General features: G+C 44.0%; 1 protein-coding gene across 1 annotated transcript; it reads left to right on the top strand.

The window, feature by feature from the left end:
- The first annotated feature begins 7,398 nt into the window (after positions 1 to 7,398).
- LOC125538565 (GATA transcription factor 27-like) lies at positions 7,399 to 8,247 on the top strand. The gene is made up of 2 exons (XM_048701832.1): positions 7,399 to 7,693; positions 7,955 to 8,247. Exons 1-2 carry the CDS (start codon positions 7,399 to 7,401, stop codon positions 8,245 to 8,247), a joined length of 588 nt encoding a protein of 195 aa, XP_048557789.1.
- Positions 8,248 to 20,912: the final 12,665 nt, after the last annotated feature.

Below are 20,912 nucleotides of genomic sequence, written 5' to 3'. Positions count from 1 at the left end.
TAGAGGCCACACACCTACAGTCGCCGCTTTATCCCTTGTTGCTCTCATCCTCTGTAGCTCATCGATGACCTCCCTCTCCACCAGCGACCTCCGAGGCTCCATGGCTGTCCTCCATATCAAAATTGAAACATGCTCTGAAGTCAAAGAAATAGTATGTGTAATGCTGAAAATAATTGAATTTAATGCTAGTGGCAGATAATAATAAAAATAAACCAGCCGGAGGGTGAAATTGAAAAGAAGCCTATCTATCCCTCTTCTCCCTTTTCCTACTTTATTGTTGCCCAATTTCTCATTCTTCTCTTATTTCTTATTAGTAAAAATGGCAACGTCTGCTTTCTAAATCTCCCCTTCCTCCACCCTCTCCACCCTCTTCTCTCTCTCTCTCTCTCTCTCTCTCTCTCTAGAAGACCGGTCAGAGACAAAAGAACAAAGCACCTAGAAAGCTTGTTTTTGGACCTAAACCTGATGGACAGTGGAATTTTTCACTGGTGGATCTGAAACATAGATTTGTTCAGTAGAGTTGTTGAATCTCCCCTCTTTATTTCTCTTTGCTTTTCCGCTTTGTGTTTGTTCTTCCCTTGTTTTCTTGGTGGTAATGGGCGAGGGGAGAGTGGCTTGGCTGGAGAAATGGTAACATGTATATCTGATGTATGCATGGGGAATGGATAGAATCTTACTATCATGGGAAAGATGGAACGAATGGAAAAGGTTGACATTGCAATGCTTGAAGCTACTTGCTGTAGGTGTAGTCATCAAAGCGCACAATCAGAAAAATGACCGGTGATCTACACCATCCTCCTACTCATCGATGCACCCTTTGAGGAAAGCCATCCACAAGGGAAAAGTCGATGAACCATTACTCATCACCTCCGCTGCCACAACTTCACTGGCTACAAATAACTCAAAACACCTATGGGACATGAACCCAACACACAAATTCGGGGTCCCCTCACCCTCCCACAGCCGTACCGGCAGGGAAACTAGCGGCAGCACCGGCGGGTCAACAGAAGTGCAACCGCCTCCCACTCAAACCCTAGAGAAAAAAATGATGCGTAGTCTATTCCAATATTTAAAGGGGCGTATGGAAGCAAAATTCTTTTTATATAAAAAGACTTATTTAATGACAATAAATTGTAAGAGTTTGAAGACATTCCTAAACCATAGAAACAATTCAAAAAGAACACCCCTGGATTTCCCAGGTAACTATCTTGGCAAACAAACATATGTCGGCATCTATATGGAGTATTTAATATCTTGTACAAACAATTAGATTGACATATACAAGCAATTAAATTTGCTGTGTAGGATGGGGTTTAAAAGCGTTGGAGCACAAGCATAATTGATGATAATATGCTAAGCTGTTGAAGGAAATAACCATTTATTGGTAAAGGCGGAACAATATTACGACGACAAGGAATTCTAATTTTACTATTTTGTCCATGCACAACTATTTTTGTTTGTTAGTTAGTTGTTGGTATGATAGCTAACTGCTTGTGCTGAGCTTTGTTCCTGGATAACTAAATACATAAGCATTTGTTGGATCCATGTTTCCAGTATCTTCCTTTCTCCAGAACACCCTTATTATATATCATAATTGCATTCCTAAAAAACTGAATTCTATATATATGTTACCCACTTCTATCTCGGAATAAGAATTTTACGAAAAGGAAGAGTTTTTTAAATGTTTTTAAACCATGTTGAAACACAAGCATATACACCAATTAAAGTAGACATATAACTAGTCTGGGCAGCGCTTTGTAACTAATTCATATGTTGTGGATGCTATTGCTTTTATTATCCGGCGCGAAGCATCAAGTCTCTTTGTACTTGTTAAACTCTCCCACACTGAGTCATCCTATTTTCAGCGGCCTCTTGCTATTGCTCCATGTGGTGTTTGAAGTCAACTTCTTTTTACTTATGTTGTGTTTATAGCGACCTATGTAAATTTTCTTCCGCTCTTAGTTCTATGTGGCGTTTCAAGTTGCTTCGTATTAAATGATGATGCGTTTAAAATGTACATGTTTGAACTTTCCCGCGTTTCTTAGATGCCACACATTTCTCTTGCATTTTCCGCGAGTACCCACAACTTTAAATTCAATGAATGGCTAGTTTAAAATGGTACTCCCTCCTTCCCAAAATATAAGGCGCGTGTTGATTTTCTCGTCTTCATCACACAACTTTGACTATAATTTTCACTTAGCGTATGCCTATAAAATTATTATACAGACTTATGAAATAAAATTGTTTTACAAGAAAAATACAATGATACTATTGATACATGTTCGATCCAAGTATTTCGGTATATATCAATGGTCAAAGTCATGCATCAAAGACCGTGCAAAGTCGAGCGCACCTTATATTTTGAGAAGGAGGGGGTAGCTAGTTGTGATACATTTAAAGTTCTATATTGGAAGGGGGGGGGGGTAATTCATTGGCGAGTATATTCTAAACATATAGTATTTGTATCATCAAAAGAATGTATGTTCTTTTCTCGAATGCATGCCTTGCATCATCAACAAAAAAATTGCTTTAGACATGTACCGCTAACATGATCTTTCTTGCCCCCCCCCCTCCCCGCTTCTCAAGTGGGCAGAATGGAAGGAAAATATCCTTTCAATGGATTTAGAATTGGAAGGGTTTGAAGTTAAGAAAATTAATTTGCATATGTATATGTATAATGGTGAGATTAATTAAACATTCCAGTAGTAACACATAATGAAAAGAAATCACTCGCATGCTGAAATTGAAAAGACGCTTATGTCTGCCTCCTCCCCTCATCCCTAGCGAGCTCGTTGCACGGATCTATGGAAGATGCCTTTGTCATTTCCCAACAACATACCAACATCACCTCTTCTATAATTGCACTCCCGTTTAGAATCATCTGAATCCTCTCCTTGACATTTGTTTTCACACAGGTCTGCACCGCAAGCTTGCGTCTCTCCTTGGGCGGCCACAGCCGCCGCTTTGTCCTTGGCGCTCTCATCGGTCGTAGCTCGTCGGCGACCTCCCTCTCCGTTAGCGGACTCCAAGATTCCATGGTTGTACCCCATATCAAAACTGAGGATTAGCCGATCAGAGCTTCCCACCCTTCCTGCCATGCTCGAAATAGGGGCTGATATCAAAGAAGGGGAACCTTATAAGAGTGCGGGGTACAATGCTGGGAAAGGGAGCGGTGTGGTCTTAGATGATGTCACGTCACGGAGGGTGGTAGGTGGAGGCAGGGGAGAGGTGAGTCACGGGAGCGCTCTGTGAATAACTCCACTCCGCTAGCACCTTTTTTAGGGTAAATTGTGCCACACAACATAGGCTCGATTGTGATAACATCGTCATAACTGTTTAAATTTTACCGCGCTCTTAGTTCTCTATGGTGTTTCAAGTCGCTTTGTATTAATTGATGATGCGTTTTTTAAACTTCCGCACGCCTCTTAGAGGCCATGCATCTGCAGGCGCCGCTTTATACCTTGGCTCTCTCATCTGTTGTAGCTCGTCGGCGACCTTCCTCACCGTCAACGACCTCAGAGGCTCCATAGCCGACACCTAGATTGAAATTGAGGATTAGCCAAACTCTGAGCCCCCTGGTGCCCGAGATTAGGGTCGATAATAGGGAAGGAGAACCACTAAGAGCGGGGTAGAATGCCAGGAAAGGGAGCGGTGTGGTCTCCGATGAGGTCACGCCGTGGAGGCCGGTAGGTGGACGCGGGGGAGAGACGAGTCACGTGAGCGCTCATCTGAGTAACTCCGCTCCTCTATCTCCATTTTAGGTAAATCCTGACACATCAAATAGGCTCGATTGTGATAACGTCATCATACTTGTTTAAAATTTCCCCGCGCTCTTAGTTCTTTGTGATGTTTCAAGTCACTTTGTATGAATTCATGATGTGTTTTGAAATGTACATGTTTAAACTTTCCCGCACTTCTTAGAGACCACACGTCTGCAGTCTCCGCTTTATACATTGTCGCTCTCATCCGTTATAGCTCGCTGGTGACCTCCCTCACTGTCAGTAGCCTTGGAGGCTCCATGGTTGCCCCCCCTCCCGATCAAAATTGAGGATTAGCTGAACTCCAAGCTTCCCGTCCCTCCCGCCGTGCCCGAGATAGGGGCGATAATGGGGAAGGAGAACCGCTAAGAGCGCGGGGTATAATGTCAGGGAAGGGAGCGATGTGGTCTCCCGTGAGATTACCTCATGGAGGGTGGCAGGTGGAGGCGGGGGATGGGCGAGTCGCCGGAGATCTCATGCGAGTAACTCCGCTCCGCGAGCTCCTTTTTTAGGGTAAATCATGCCATGTCACATAGGCCCGATTGTGATAACGTCATCATACCTCTTTTAAATTTCCCGCGCTCTTGGTTTTCTGTGACGTTTCAAGTCGCTTTTGTATTAATTGATGATGCGTTTAAAATGTATAGGTCTAAACTTTCCCGCCCTTCTTAGAGGCCACACGCCTGCAGCTGCTGCTTTATCCTTTGTCACTCTGATCCGTCGTAGCTCATCGGCGACCTCTCTCTCCGGCCGCGGCCTCCGAGGCTCCATGGCTGTCCCCGAATCGAAATTGAAACATGCTCTCAAGTCAAAGAATACTATGTATAATGGTGATTTTTTTTGAATTTAATGATAGTAGCAGATAATTAAAAAAGAAAGCGCCCGGAGGGTTAAATTGAAAAGAGCCTCTCCTCATCTTCTTTTCCTACTTTAATTTTGCCCAATTTGTCATTGCTTCTATTGTGCGTCTTATTAGTGAGAAAAATTGCTTCTCCTCCTTCCTCCATTACTTCTCCCCTCTCTCACCTCTCTCTCTAAAGAAAGACCGGAGACAAACAGAAGAGCGGAGCGAGTAGGGACGAGCACCGACCGAGAATCTTTTTTAATTGATGGGCAGTGAAATTCTTCCCTTGTGGATCTGAAACATACTAGTACTAGATTCGTTGATAAGAATTTTGAATCTCCCCTCTTTATTTGCTCGAAAAGAAGAAGATTTTCTCCGCTGTGTTATTTTGGTTGTTGGTTGAAGAAGAGTGAGAAGAGGGGACGGCATGGTGAAGAAAGAGGGACCCTGCTTCCATTGCCGAGTCATGAGTAAGCATCTGCTTCTTCTTCTTCTTCTTGAACAAATCTATCTCTTCTTCGAGTTTCTTTCCCCTTTCGTTTTTCTCTGCATCTGCTTCTCGTTCGAGGGTTTTGCATCTGGTTTGGCCGAATTCTCCCAAAGGTATGAAACTGAGGTTCCAAATCAAATCTTGCTTCTTCTTCTAGTTCGAGGGTTTGTTCGCCGAATTCTCCCAAACGTCCAAAAAAGACAAGTCTGCGCCGCTTTCAACTCTGTCTGTACTAAAAGTCTCAACATTCAGACAGACCCGTGTCACGGAAACTGAATTCATCATCATCTGCATTCGCCGCAGTTATTCAGAGTTGACACTCACCAGCAACTAAGGCCAACTCCACCGCGCGACCCTATTCTATCCGGCCCCGTCCGTTTAGGGTAAAAGGGACAAAAAAGGCGGCCCAGCGCGCGGGATCAAACGGACTTTTGTCCGCTTTGTGTCCGCTTTCGACCCATCCGCGGCCCAAGTTTGCGCCGCTTTTGGGGTGAAACGGACACCACGCGGACGCGCGGGTCGTCTGCGCGTGTCCTTCCCTGGCCCGCCCGTCGGTGGCACAAGACGGACCTTTTTCTATCCGCCCCCCTCCCTCCCTCCGGCCGCACCCCCTCCACTCTTCCCCACTCTTCCCCTTGCTGCCGCTGCCGCCGCCGTTGCCATTGCAGTCGTGCAGTTCGGACGCGAGCTCGCCCAAGCCCTTCCCCTCGGCGCTGCCGAGCTACCCAACCACGGCCACCTGGTTTGCGCACCCGCCGGCCGGTTTTGGGGCGGATCCGGTCGGTCTTGAGCTCGGCCGGCTGTGGGAGGCCGGGCCGCGCCATGGACTGGCCGGGCACCTCGCCGGAAGGCCCTGGCAGGGCCGCAAGGCCACATGCAGACAGTGGCTCCTCCTCTAGCCGCTCGGATCTGCACCATCGGTGGTCCGCCGGCGGATACATGAATGGCGGTCGGCCGGGCTCAGTGCTTGCCCAAAAGCTCGCCGGCGCATCGTTGCCACTCATTAAGTGCGACCACTGCCCAAGGATGGTCGTGCGCCGCGTGTCTACAACGCCGGAACATCCCGGATGGGTGTTCATCAAGTGCTTAAACGATGGGGTATGCGCTTTTTTTAGCTTCGGTTTGTGCTCTAGATTTAACTAGTTGTGCTAACTTCAAATTTTGTTGTGTAGAACGGATGCAAGTTTTGGTATTGGGAAGAAGAGTACATCGATATATTGATAGAGCGAAATTTAGTACATGTTCGTGCACTTTTAGCTAGCATAGAGGCTGTAAATGAGACAAGTGCACTTGTTGCTAGATTAGAGGCTAGACACGAGACTAGGTGTGAGGAGGAAGCAACATCGACTTCCGGCTTGAAGAAGAAAGGAGGATGCCAGATCGACCCTCCTCCACAGATCAACGAGTGCACCGAGAAGGCCCTAACCCGACTCAAGGGAGCAGTTATGGAAATTGGATATCTTCTAAAATGTACTCTTGTGGTTCTTGTTTTCTTTGGCCTTGCTTTATTAGTCAAAATGTGATGATGCATTTTCCATGTACCAAAAATGAATGATGAAATAAAGTTAAGGACTTGCAAAGAAATAATACGCGGACAGGATGCGGCCGGGATGCGTCCGCACGGTGGGCGCACGGCCACCGCATCCCAGGACATGCCCGAACACGACCCCAAATCCCTACCCAAACGGACAGAATCCGGACAAAACGGACGTCCGTTTGGGGTCGCGCGGTGGAGTTGGCCTAATGTTTGTAGGACAGCACATTGCTAACAGTATGTACTAACAGTTATTCAGAGACTGGCATCTCAAACTAATGTCTGCAGTATGTTAATAATAACAGTTATTCAGAGACTATCATCATCATCTGTACGCACATTGCTAACAGTATCTACTAATGTTTGTAGGACAGCGCATCTGAAAATGCTGAATGTCAGGCTTGTGTCACTGAAGCTGATGCTCTGCTGCCTGTCCTGTCACTCAACTCATCATCTGCAGTTATTCAGACTTGAATGCAGTATGCTTCTACAGTAGTATGCACTAACAGTTGGAAACAAAAAAAATACCTGAAAGAAAGCAAGGAAAACAGATATATCTCATCTTGCTCTTGCCAATCATCACATAGATATTCAGAGTTCCATATATTCTTGCCAATCATCACAACTGAACTCAAGTTTATTCTTTGCTGCTCCCTGTCACTCAAACTCAGCAGCAATGAACCCACTACCAATGAAACTCTATGCCTGTACTGTACAATATTACACAGATTCAATCTTGGCTATCTGTTTTGTACTCTACTTCTTGTTGCTCATGCCAACTGCTGCTGATACAGGCAGCCTTCTCTGGCGAAACGGGCCACCGGAGAAGCCAGTGCTCTGCAATGCGTGTGGGACAAGATGGAGGAAAAAGGGTACATTGGACAACTACACACCAACGCGTCGTCCCCAAGATGCTGAAGCCGAGAGGAAACAACCCAAGAAAAAGCCCGTCGTCCGCAGAATAGTGAAGAAACAACCATCTTCTGATCACAACTTGGGGAAGACAGGGGATGCTGCTGACACTTTTAGTAATCCATCTGGTTTTGGATCAGCGCTATCGTATTCAGGTAGTTTTCTGTAAACATTCTATTTTTTCTGTATATAAACATGTTTAGGTAGTTTTGCAGTACTACCCTTGTTGTCAGGAGCCATTTTTGAGTAACCCATTCCTTCGTTACAGTGTTATTATTATCACTTGATATATAGTACGCATTCCTTCGCGGAACTGATATTACTATTATCAGTTTACCACATCATAAACATCAGTTTGTATTACAACTGCTGTTAGGTATGTTAAAGGTGGGTTTTCTTGTATCATTAAAATTCAGGTTCAGCCTCGCAATCACATGCTCGGGAGTCACTGGTGATACCATCAACAAAAAAGACTTGTGTTGGTCGTCGTCGTAAGCCGTCATCGCTGGAAACGCTTGTAGAGGATCTCAACTCCATAATGCACGAAGAGCAGCTATGTTCTGGTTCAGGACTTGGTACCATTCCAGGATCCTCAGAGGAAGACCTACTGATTTATCATAGCGAGACTCCCGCTAGCTGCTTTGAGATTGGGTATGGAAGCATGCTTCTTAGATATCCAAACTCTGAATCAGAAGCGAGTCATATGTGACAAGTTCAGAGTTTTGTTTGTGGAACTGAACAAGTTCAGAGTTTTGGCTGGTTCAGCTTCTCCCTTTTTATGTTGTGGCTCGGTGAATGTACATTAGTCAATTTTCTTTCTCGGTCAATTTTCTTTCTTAGTTTTACCTGGCATCAATCAGTCAAGTAGTAGTTGTTTGCATAAGGAAAATCTTTCTTTGCCGTGTTAGTTGTTTGCATGTTGTACAGTGCCCATGTCGACCATGCGTGTTTTTCTTGGTCAATTATATTGTGGCTGGGTGAATGTACATTAGTCAATTTGTTTTCTGAATTTTACCTGGCAGCAATCAATCAAGTACTCCCTTTGTCCCAAAATATAAGAACGTTTTTAACACTACATTAGTGTCAAAAGCGTTCTTATATTATGGGGCGGAGGGAGTAGTAGTTGTTTCGCATAAAGAAAATCTTTCTTTGCGCTGTTAGTTGTTTGCATCTTGTACAGTGCCCATGTCGACCATGTGTTGTTTTTCTTGGTCAGATCAGTTAATTTATGAGTCAAATCATATGGAGATACTTGTTTTTTAATTTTTTTGGAATGTTATAGAGATACCTGTTGGCGATCAGTTAGCACTATATAGAGACTTATTTTCGTCAGGGTGAATACAAGAATTCCTGACAGGGAGAGAAAATGCACCAACTTTATGTAGTAGTAGTTGCCAAACAAAAAATTATTGCCTCCTTCCCATATTAACTGTCGTTCAAACGGATGTATCTAGCACTAAAATGTGTCTAGATACATCAGTTTGAGCGGCAACTAACATGGGATGGAGGGAGTATGTAGGAGTATTTGCGAAACAACTTTCCATACACAGACGACAAACTCTACTGGTTAGTTAAGCACACACATGCAGCCCACAACAAAACAAAACCTGTTACTTACTGCTGGTGCACCAAATTGATGGCAAAATATATATGAAACGACACGCATTTGATACAAGAGGACAATCACAAGCTGGTGCACGGCCCAGTCCTTGGAGTCAACCACAGGGCAAATGTTTGAATTAGACAATGGCCAAGTGCAGCAGCTTTCTTTCTAGCAGCCATGCATATGCACCCGTCCTCCCTGAAATGTTTGCAGCAGCAGTTTGAAACAATCACAGGGCGAATCAAGCACAAAAGAGCCGTCGTGTCTGAACCCCAGACACCGTCTTGAAAAATGTTCAGCAAGCAGCCATGCATCTAGTTCAGACTCTCAATTAAGTCACACCAACACCAGCACCAGCAGCCCATGCAATTAGATGCGTGCACCCTACGTCTGAAATGCAGCTTTCTGCCAGCCATTTAGCTTGCCTGAACAGGGCATTTGGTCTAACAGTTTGTTGGTTAAACCTCAAAAATAATCATCCAGGGCGTCAAAATCTGACCCATGAAAGGTGCTGCAGCAAATATTTATCTACAGTAATATATTTCTTTACTTCTCAAAACCTGAAACCATCTGCCTGCTTGCTCATTGTTATGACTACCTAAGACCATTTATTTTTAATTTCCACGGGTATGTGCCAACGTGTGTGTGTATTAGGACAAGAGGTCTGCTTCGGTACACCCCCCCCCCCCCCCCCTGGGGAAAGGGGGCGCCTCCGGTGCCCCCCCCCCCCCCCCGCGCGCTTAACGTATAAGGGCATTTTGGGCATACGGTGCTTAACGTATCCCGCGCCCTATGTTATGTGCCCATACAGGTAGAGCCGAGCGCACGGCTCGAGCCGATACAGCGCGCACGCCTCCCGAATCTGAAACTGGTCGCTGACATAGAGACGACAGCCATCGCTCTGGCCGCATGACCCCGACTATGTCCGGCCCGGCCCAGCCCATCCCATGAAGGACCTTGCAGACACTAGAATACGAGGCTATATCATGGCAAGTATTCAACTTCATTGAACTCTCTTCTTGACATCATGCCATGTGCATTCTTTTGCAAGGCCGTTGTTGCACTACCAGAATCGTGATTAAGCCTGTGAGCCAACATATATTCCCGTCGGCCCCGCGTAGACTCCCAGAAAAATGTCATTTTACTGTGGGCCAGACACTGACCGACAGGTTTTTTCACCATTTCTGTAGTTCTGAGCAGGCGCACAGGAAAAGTATATCCCTGTGCGTCGCGGCCCACAGGAATCGCATCCGGCCCTTCCACGCGCGGGCTGCCGCTTCGCGCCCTCGGGTTTTTATTGCGGCGCATTTTTTCGGAGAGGCCCACCCTTTTGTCTATTTTCCTGTGTGTTTGGGCTCACAGAGTTAGGCCCAATACAAAAGGAGAGGGCAAACACGTACAGCCTCCATCCCCAATTCAGTCGTAGTCTCCAGAATCCTCTCGATCCCCAATCCAGTCCTGCGCTTCACCGCCACCGCCACCATCGTCCGGTCCACAGCCGGAGCCGCCGCCACACCATCCTCCGGTCCACCGCCGCCGCCGCCACACCACCCTCCGGTCCACCGCCACCGCCGCCACACCATCCTCCGGTCCACCGCCGCCGCCCCGCCACACCATCCGCAGTCCACGCCGTGGCAGCAGCTACACCATCCTCCAACTACCGTCGCGGCTGCCTCCCTCCCTGCGGAAGGCCGTCCTTCCGCCTGCATCTTCCTCACCACTTGCGTAGTGCCGGTCTCTGCCTCGCCACCCGCCGGAGCACCAGCATCTGCCCCCCACCAAGCTCCCGTACTTGTCCCCCCATTCAGATTTACACGTCTTCACCTCCGGCTGCCTGTACTCCTCTACTCGCTGCCTCACAAGTCCCCATTCTCCATATCTCTGGTAATATATTACCTTCTTTTCCTAGATCTACGATTTGTTTGCTCTATTTCTTGTGTAGCGTACAAGCTTCGTTGGAACTAATTTAGGCACATCTGATTAGTATACGGTTGATTTGGATAAGTTCAAACACCAATTTTTATGGGTTCCAACGCAAAACTAGTTGTACATGACCATGTACAGTTCTTTGGTGTGCAAGTTGATTTGGACAGATTAGTTTTGGTTGTTCTTAGACGTAAGTTGGAGCTTCTGTAGCAACATCAGTGAACAGCTAGCATGTAGCTTATGTACATGACCATCTAACTGTTCATTTTTTCTAGGTTGTAGCTTCCGTGACACCTACCTGCTATTTATTTTATTTAAAGTGAATTTAAGATCTATAAATCCTAGAATAATCTTATCTTCATATTCCAGAAACATCAGTGAACAGCTAGGGAGTTGGCTGCCACCCTTTTCCACGCCGTAATTTCCAGCTTGAACAAGTATTATTGGTAAGTTATAGCTTTGAGCTCTTAAATTTATGTCTGAAACAAATTGTCTTTTGTGAATTGTTATTGTGCTGCTGCCCTTTAGTATGCTATTATTTTTCTGAAAATGCCCCATTTCTGTTGAATTTTATTTCCAGTTATGAGTCTTGTTAAATAAGGAGACCGTTATTGGATGTATAGTGGATGGGTTTGGTCAAGTCCCTCTAATATATGGCTTGAAGAAACTGCACGATTTTATAGACCGGCCTTCTCTTCCGTAGCTGAAGGTGGTAAAATTAAGTGTCCATGCGCCAAATGTCGGAATTATTTTCCGCAAGAAAGGCACATTGTAGAGAAAGAAACACTTGTATAAAACATGGTATAAGCCAAATTACAAAACCTGGACAGAACATGGGAGAGTTTTGTAGCTCTGCTGATGATCTGTCCCTTTAGTACATCAAAGAGGGCTTGTATGAAACTGATCGAAATGACAATATGTTTGGTTGACTTAGGTGTAGCATCTTCCACCGGTTACTGAGGCCACCTTCCTCTGCCAAGGCTTTTTATAGGATGTCAGTAGTGCCGATGAATGGTACATGAGAACACAAAACACTCACGTCTTTCTTGCTGTAGCTCCTTTGCTGGCTATGAAATCACAATACAACATGTCCATTGCACATTTTGATGATACCTTAAAAATAATCCATGAACTTTTGCCTCCTGAATCTAATTTGTCCGAAGACTTCTACCAATCCAAGAAACTCTTAGAAGGTCTTGGGATGCCATATGTCAAAATAGATGTGTGCAAAAATAATTGCATGTTGTATTACAAAGATAACAAACATAAAGAGAAGTGTGACTTTTGTGGCACATCTCGTTACGAGGAAGGCCAAAAGAAAATCCCACGTAAAGTTTTGCGGTACCTCCCTCTAAAAGATAGATTGCAAAGGCGTGCTAATGAAGAAAATGCAGAACTCAGGCGTGCTAAGGAGATGCTACAGCAGAAAGTAGATATGCATGGGCAGCTCATAACTGTATGTACAAATTAACGCCCAAATTCTAAACCAATGGATCTCAACTTCTCAATTATCAACTCGAGTAACATTTCTTCCTTTTGCAGGCACTTTTCAAGGAGATAGGAAAAGAGTTGCCAGCGCATATACTACATATACTAAGCCATGGAGCTGTTTCGCAACCAGAAGTAAGTGTATGAGAAACTTGAAGTTATCTATATCATATGGATGAATGTGTGATGTCCACTACTCAACTTGAATTTGTGCATTCCTTCTGACCTGTCTACGCTGATGTAGCTGCAATATCAACATTATGTTGCATATGAGATTTTTTTTCATGTTTTATATCAAGATATTTGGCTGTTTGCATCTGTGAGCTTGTCTACTCTCATAAGATTCTTTAGCTGTTATGCCCAATTTTTTTTTCATGTTTTATATCAAGATATTTGGAACTTCAAAGTAGCCTGGACATGTAAATGAAAAGAAAATCCATTCTTGGTGCCAAGCATTAATCAATAAATGGAAATTATTTTGTTCTGTTGTCTCCACTTATTATCCAACAAAGTATTGTGTTTTTATTGTTCTAAATCAGATTAAATAACAATTTGGTTACTTGGGCTTGATTCAGGGGACAAATAACTCGTCTCAAGCCGGCTCACAAGCGGTTGATGGCAACAATGATGTCATGGAGTCGAGCGAGGAGAACGACGCCACCGGGAATGTCGGTGATCAGATCGTTGACGCAGCAGCCAACCATGGCGGAAACTAATTGCTCAAACAACATGATAACATCAGACTGTAGGTGGTCTTCATACGCTCTTTTGTGGACTTGTGTATCCAGTATGGTTTAGGAATGAGAACTAACATCTGGTGGTAGTTGCAAGCCGGCGTATTTTGCTAGTATTGTTGTAGTTGGAAGGTCCTTTTGTGGATGGTACCATTGTAGCCTTGTAGTGTACTTTGTTGATCTATATGTATGGAACTAATGATGATATATGAAGTCTGATGTTGTCATATAAATCTATTCTCACATGGTCTCTGTGAAATAATGTAACATCTGTAGCATCTGGGTTAAGCACATTGCTTTTCCGGCAGGAATATGAAAAAAAAACATCATGATGCAACAGTGACGGCCAACGGCTGACAGGAATGCACGAACGTTGCAGCTTTCCTAGCACAAATTCCTGTCGGCTGAACCTACAGGTATAAGTTGGTAGGAATGCCTCCTAGTACAAATTTCCTGGCGGCCTTTCCTGACAGGTGGTTGACAGGAATATGTATTTTCCGGGAGGCATAAATCTGACAGAGCATTTCTTTCGTGTGAGCCAACCGTCAGGAATAACCGACAGCAATAATATTCCTGTGGGCCGACCGGCGGGCATATTGTTTCATTCCTGGCAGGCTATGGCTGTCGGTTGTTCCTGTCGGTTGGCCGACAGGAATTATATTCCTGACGGCCAGTTTTATTTTCCTGACGGCTGTTGGCCCACACGCTTAGTCGCGTTTCTGGTAGTGTTGCAGTCGCCCGCTGTACGTGATCTGGCCTCCGTGCATGTCGTCACGGTGACGTGGCCTAAGTGGACGCCGTCGCCGCCCGCAACTCCGTGATCAACCTCTTCGAGAACGTCCTCGCCGTCCGCAGCCAGGCCAGGCCGGCCGAAGTGCACGTGCATGCCATGTAAGCCGTCTAGTTTGTCAAAAAAAATTGTATCTGCAAATAATTATCTGCAATCACTCATCCGTATGACCGTAGTATATTTAACTTGATTTAAAATTGATAGATCAATATTTATTTATAATGTTGCAGTGTTGGTTGTGAGGTCATTCAATGGATAAAGAAACTGGATTTACGGATCTGTTTTTGGATACGAGTGAGTGGGATGGTAGCGATAGTGTTGATCGTACGAATGGTAATGAAAGTAAAAATGATGATGATAGCAGCGACAATGAATCCTAGTCGTCGTACGATAATTTACCTGAGGAGGATTTTCAAAAGAAGGAGGAGGGTGCTTGTAGTGAAAACGTAAGTGACGTGTACATTCATTTCGTCGGATGACGAACCATATGGGTACTTACATGTGCATATGATTTTTTTATGTGCAGGAGGATATTGACGTCCAGAACGAGGAAAATCATGGTGTTGAGTCTTTCGTGGATAACATAAGCCAGGTTTGGTCCAAAATTTAAGATGTCATACAATAATAAAAACTTGTTAATGACAACTTACACTTGCTTATGTGGAATATTGTAGGCTAACTTTGATGGTTGGAGTGGTGATGATGGCTATGAGCATGAGGATGGAGCTAATATGGACATTGAGGAAGCTAAAATCCAGCAACGTGCACTGGAGACACAGTTGAAGGTTATGGGTATGACATTTGCATCACAATGGGAGGCTTACATGTTTTATAATAATTACGCCAAAGACCTTGGATTCAGTATCAGAAAAGATAAGGTGAAACGAGGAAAAGGACTTTCAACAACTGTTCGGTATAGGCGATACATTTGCTCGAGGGCAGGAAAACGTCTCAGTAAATTTTTAAACCCGGAGGGCCGTACCCGCAGGCTAAGACTTGAGACTCGTTGCGAGTGTGGCGCACATTTAGTCGTGAAGTTGGACAAAGGACGTGGAGTTTGGTTCGTGGCAGCTTTTATGGATGATCACAACCATTTGTTGGCTAGAGCAGATGAGGTGGTATTTCTGCGGTCACATCGAGTGATGGGAAATCACCAGATAGCTGAGATCTTGGCGATGGAAGGAGCTGGGATCAAAAAGCATATCATCGTCGACAACTTCATTAGGGTATGGATAGTATGATAAGTGTGGGTTTCTGAGACGAGACGTCTATAACCTATGTTGCCGAGAAAAAATGAAGTTGATTGCGAAGGGTGATGCTAACACGGCAATCGGAATTATGAGGAGCAGAAAGGAGAAGGATCCAGACTTTTTCTTTGAGTACGTGCTTGATAAGGAGGGCCGTTTGAAGAGCATGTTCTGGTGCGATGCACAGTCGCGGCGGGACTATCAGTTGTATGGAGATGTGACTGTGTTTGACAACACGTATAAGATGAACAGATATGGTATGCCGTTCATCCTCTTTGTTGGTGTAAATAATCACCGTTGCACCACAGTTGTTGGTTGTGCCATTGTGTCCGACGAGACCGAAGCGACGTACGTGTGGCTGCTTCAGACATTCCTGAAGGCCAATTGTCAGAAAAAGCCAAGGTCAATCATCACAGATGGAGACGCTGCAATGATACGAGCTATTCGGTTGGTTTTGGTTGATGTGTTGCACCGTCTCTGCTCATGGCACGTGGAAAAAAATATGCAGAAGCACCTTAATTACAAATCGCTAAATGAGTTTAGGGCACTCTTGTACTACTCCACCTCTCCAGCCAACTTTGAGGCGAGATGGCATGCTTTTGTCCGTAAATGGAAGACTGATAAAACAGAAGAGTGGCTGCGTAGGATGTACAGGAAGAGGAGTCTGTGGGCAGCATCATATCTGTCAGATGGTTTTTTTCCGGGTATGGGCAGTAATCAGAGGAGTGAAAGCCTTAACTCTTGTCTTCACCTTCACCTGGACGGCGGTATGACTATTGTTGACCTAGTTGTGCATTATGAGAATTGCATAGTTCGGCTACGTGAGAACGAGGCGCATGATGACTGTGTTTCAAATCAGTCATTGCCACCATCAGTCACAGAATATAAGGACAATGAGAAGCATGCTGCCGGAGTATTCACTCATTCCAATTTTTATATTCTTCAACAAGATCTGAAGAAGATGGGAGAGCTTGAGATTTTTGAGACGCTAGTGGGAGTTGACTGCCACACCTTCATCGTGACATGGAGAAATAACCGCAAATTTCAGTTCAGCGTGAATTATCAAGCTGAAAACTCTGAGAATACGATAGACTGCAGTTGTGGACGAATGCTTCGGAAAGGGTTGCCTTGCAAACACATTCTGTATATGTGGGTTCATCTAAAAATATCTAAAATACCTAAGTGTTGCATCCTTAAGAGGATGTCGAAAGTTGCGAGAGGTGGGCTGCCTGCACAGCGGAAGAGTGACATGTTTGGCTGGGGTTGGACAGGGGCAGAGCAGCGTGCTCGCTATAGTCAACTCAGTATTACAGGAGCTGAAGCTTTTCATGTTGCTTCAAATGATCCATTCCTCTTTGATGAGTTGATGCAGTGTCTGCAGAATATAATAGCGAAGAAAAGGTCCTTGATGATGATGCTGTTGGTAGTAGAAGAAATGTGCATGAGTAGCCACGTGAGCCGGAACAACATGTTGATGTCATAGGTGATCCCGTGAAAGTTTCCACGAAGGGCGCCCCTAAACAGAGCATGACAGGGCGGGCAAAGAAAGATCCAAATGTTACAAAAAATGGAAGACCAAAATTATTTTCTGAGAGAAAACCCGGTCCTCTTTGTGGCATTTGTAAGAAAGAGGGCCATAGACGGCAAACGTGCCCTGAGAATGAAAAGTAATTTTACATTATTTTAATTATTTTTTGTTTCTCTCTTTACAATTGTCTGATGAGTTGTTTACAATTTGTTATGTAGGAACCGGGCATAGAGATGAAGTATTCATAATCAATGGAAGGCACTAGGATAGAGTTCAATTAGCATGTCGTACTATTTGTCGCTTTATTTTGGTTAATTTGTTCGATTCTAATGCGACATGGCACTTTCGGTTTATTTGTTTAAGGATAAGAGAAATGGCACTTTGAGTTTATTCTTTATGCCACCTTGTTCAATGTTATGAGACATGCGATTTTCATTATTATGTATGAAACATGATATATTTGTATGAATGTGTTACTGCTGTCATGACTTTGTCAACTGTTTAACATTTTTAAAATTTATTCTATGTGAAAAAAAATATTTGAAAAAAAAGCCCAGCCGTGGCCGGGCGCGCACACAGACAGTATGCTACAACGCCTTCTGGGCCGCCGAGCGGGGAGGCCACGGCGTACAACAGGGCATTCATTAGTGTTCTGTAGTGAGCTTGTGAGAAGGCGACGACGCGGGTATATAAACCGGTCGTCGCGTCTCTCCACGGGCGAGTTGGGACTAAACCTAATCGGCACAATGCGCCAGCGTCTCCATCCGCACACGAAGAGGCCGACGCGCGTCGTTAATGAGCCGACAGATCGCCATAAATCCCCCTCGGGATCGTTGCATGTGCCCGCTCGGTGGGGCGGGACGAGACGTCTGCCACCGGGCCCGCGGCTGTCGCTCGGTCGGCTGCTGGGCCACCAGACGCTCGCGTGGCCCACGTCAAATCGCGCCAGCCCGCACTAGCTGGACTGTGCGGGCTCGCCACTGCGTCGGCTGTCGGCCACCGCAGGGGCTGGGCTGGAATATTCGTCGGATCCAGCGCCGCTGCTGCCACCAGAATCGCCCTGGGATATTGTGCAGGTTTTGTCCACATCGCGCCAACTCAGGACGACGGGGATATTTTTTAATAAATCAATGACCGCCGCGAATAGAAACAACAACAGTACATATAACGTCGCAGTCGCAAATTGATATATTTTTTCATCACTATTTTTTTTTGCCTTCTATGAGTCATGGCGCGGGGGAGGTGGAAGGGGCGCCTTTTTAGTCCCACCTCGCGCGCCGAGGGATGCCAGGACTGGCTTATATAGCCGCCTTTGAGCTATTTATTAGATAAGGTAGTAATAATGTCAGTTGACTTTAGAAAGTCAACTGACATTATTACTATCTTATTTTTTTAATATCAGCTCGTCAATAACAATAGTAAAGTTTTCATATGCATAATTTCAATACGAAATAAATTCTGTATTAAGTACTATTTTTAATATAATTACTTAATATATTCTGTATTAAGTAGTGTTTTTAATTTAACTACTTAATAAATTCTATGTGAAGTAGTGTTTTTTATGAACGGTCATTTCTAAATTATTAGTTATAGCAATAAACTCATTAATATTTTTTAATAAGCTAAAAAATATTAGGCATTAGCTCAAAACTCATAAAAAATTAAAACATAAACTGATTATTTTTACCTATAAATTGTAATAAAAACTCATTATTCTTACTTATAAATTATAAAAAAACGCATTATTATTATGAAAAAACAATTAGCCATTAACGCAACACATTACAGTGCTAAACTTTGCATATATTTTAAGTATTTTTTTAGCCATTAATTAACATTAAATAAATATTAAAAATGTAATTATTAATCTACACAAATAACTGATTAAAATATTCATTACAAAAAACTCATTATCAATTAATTATCAAAAAACTCATTATTGTTTTAGCAATTAATTATAAAAAACTCATTATTTTTTCCTATATATTGTAATAAACAACTCATTATTATTATAATAAATATAGTTAACAATTCTATATTACGTATGAATTTTTATTAATTATAGAATTTTTTATACGATAACGAAAGGCATAAATAACTAAAAAACTTAATACTACTTAAAAAAATAGAAGTCTTCATTGTGCGCGACGGCCCAGTGACTGTGCGCGACGGCGCGCGTGGGCCAGCCCATTGATTGTGTGGGCGGTGCGGTGGCAGGGTCGGCGGGGGTGAGGACTAAAGTTTAGTCCCACCTCGCCCGCCGAACGACGCCGCGGCCGCCTTATATACCAACCTCCCACCACCCTTTCGAACTCCTTTGATTCCCGCCCCATCCCGCCACTGCCCCGTTGGCCTGTGCTGCAGGCCGTAGCAGGGCCGAATGGCCGCCCTTTCGCCACCCGGCTTGATCGGGCTGGACCGATTAAGCTCAGTTGCGGCATGCAAGCACAGATGGGCTTATTTTTTTGCATTACTTTTTTTGCCTTCTATGAGTCACGGCGCGGGGGAAGGTGGAAGGGGAGCTTTTTTAGTCCCACCTCGCGCGCCGAGGGACTCCAGGACTGGCTTATATAGCCGCGTTCATGCACATTGCTATATGAGACAGTTAGTACTAATTTGGTTTGACTTTGCACTGCCAGGGGCGGCACTACCGTACTGCCCGGGCAGTGCGTCAGAGCTGCCAGTTGCAGTGTAAACTGAAATCACATCATTACTATATGTCTTATTTTTTATTATTTGTCACACTATGCAAATTTAGTCTCACCTCAGTCAAATTACATTAGTACTATCTACATTATTTTTTTTGACATCCTTCGAATGAACCCAATTTTTTTATAGTGTTCCACCATAATGACTAGGATGCATGACAAGTTTTGAGGCTTTTTGCCACTTTATGAATTTTCTATATTTTTTTCGTGAAAACACCACATAGCACACCCCGGACGTGACGCAACATGTTTTTGATGTTCAAATACGTTCAATTCTTGGATTGACTGTGGGGTTGGCCATACCAACTCACTTGCAAAATTTGAGGTCATTCCGAATATGTCAAAAAATTGACCTCCTTCTCCGGAGACCGTTCGGGCAGGACTGAAGGACCTGTCCGAAAGGAGTTTTTTTTTCGACATCCTTGAAATGAACTCAAATTTTTCCATAGTGTTCCACCAACATCACAAGGATGCATATTAAGTTTTGTGGCTTTTTTTTCATTTTATGAAATTTCAATAATTTTTCAATGAAAACACCAAATACCACACCCCGGCCGTGACGCAACATGTTTTTGATGTCCAAATATGTTCAATTCTTCCATTGACTGTGGGGGTGGGCATATCAACTCACTTGCAAAATTTGAGGTCATTCCGAATATGTCGAAAAATTGACCTCCTTCTCTGGAGACCGTTTGGGCAGGACCGAAGGCCCCGTCCGAAAGGAGTTTTTTTTCGACACCCTTCAAATGAACCCACATTTTTTTATAGTGTTCCACCATCATCACTAGGATGCATGCCAAGTTTTCTGGCTTTTTTATCGCTTTATGAATTTTCTATAATTATTTCGGTGAAAACACCACATAGCACAACCCGGACGTGACACAACATGTTTTTGGTGTTCAAATACGTTCAATTCTTGGATTGAATGTGGGGGTGGCCACACCAACTCACTTGCAAAATTTGATGTCATTCCGAATATGTCAAAAAATTGACCTCCTTCTCCGGAGACCGTTCCGGCAGGACTGAAGAACCTGTCCGAAAGGAGTTTTTTTTACATCCTTCAAATGAACTCAAATTTTTTCCATAGTGTTCCACCATCATCACTAGGATGCATGACAAGTTTTGTGGCTTTTTTTTCACTTTATGAATTTTCTATAATTGTTTTGGTGAAAACACCACATACCACACCCCCGATCGTGACGCAACATGTTTTTGATGTCCAAATATGTTCAATTCTTCCATTGACTGTGGGGGTGGGCATATCAACTCACTTGCAAAATTTGAGGTCATTCCGAATATGTCGAAAAATTGTCTGGCTTTTTTATCGCTTTAAGAATTTTTTATAATTTT

Source organism: Triticum urartu, chromosome 2 (genome assembly GCF_003073215.2).
Source record: "Triticum urartu cultivar G1812 chromosome 2, Tu2.1, whole genome shotgun sequence".
Classification (NCBI taxonomy): Eukaryota; Viridiplantae; Streptophyta; class Magnoliopsida; order Poales; family Poaceae; genus Triticum; species Triticum urartu.
This window is presented reverse-complemented; position numbering and strand designations above follow the sequence as displayed.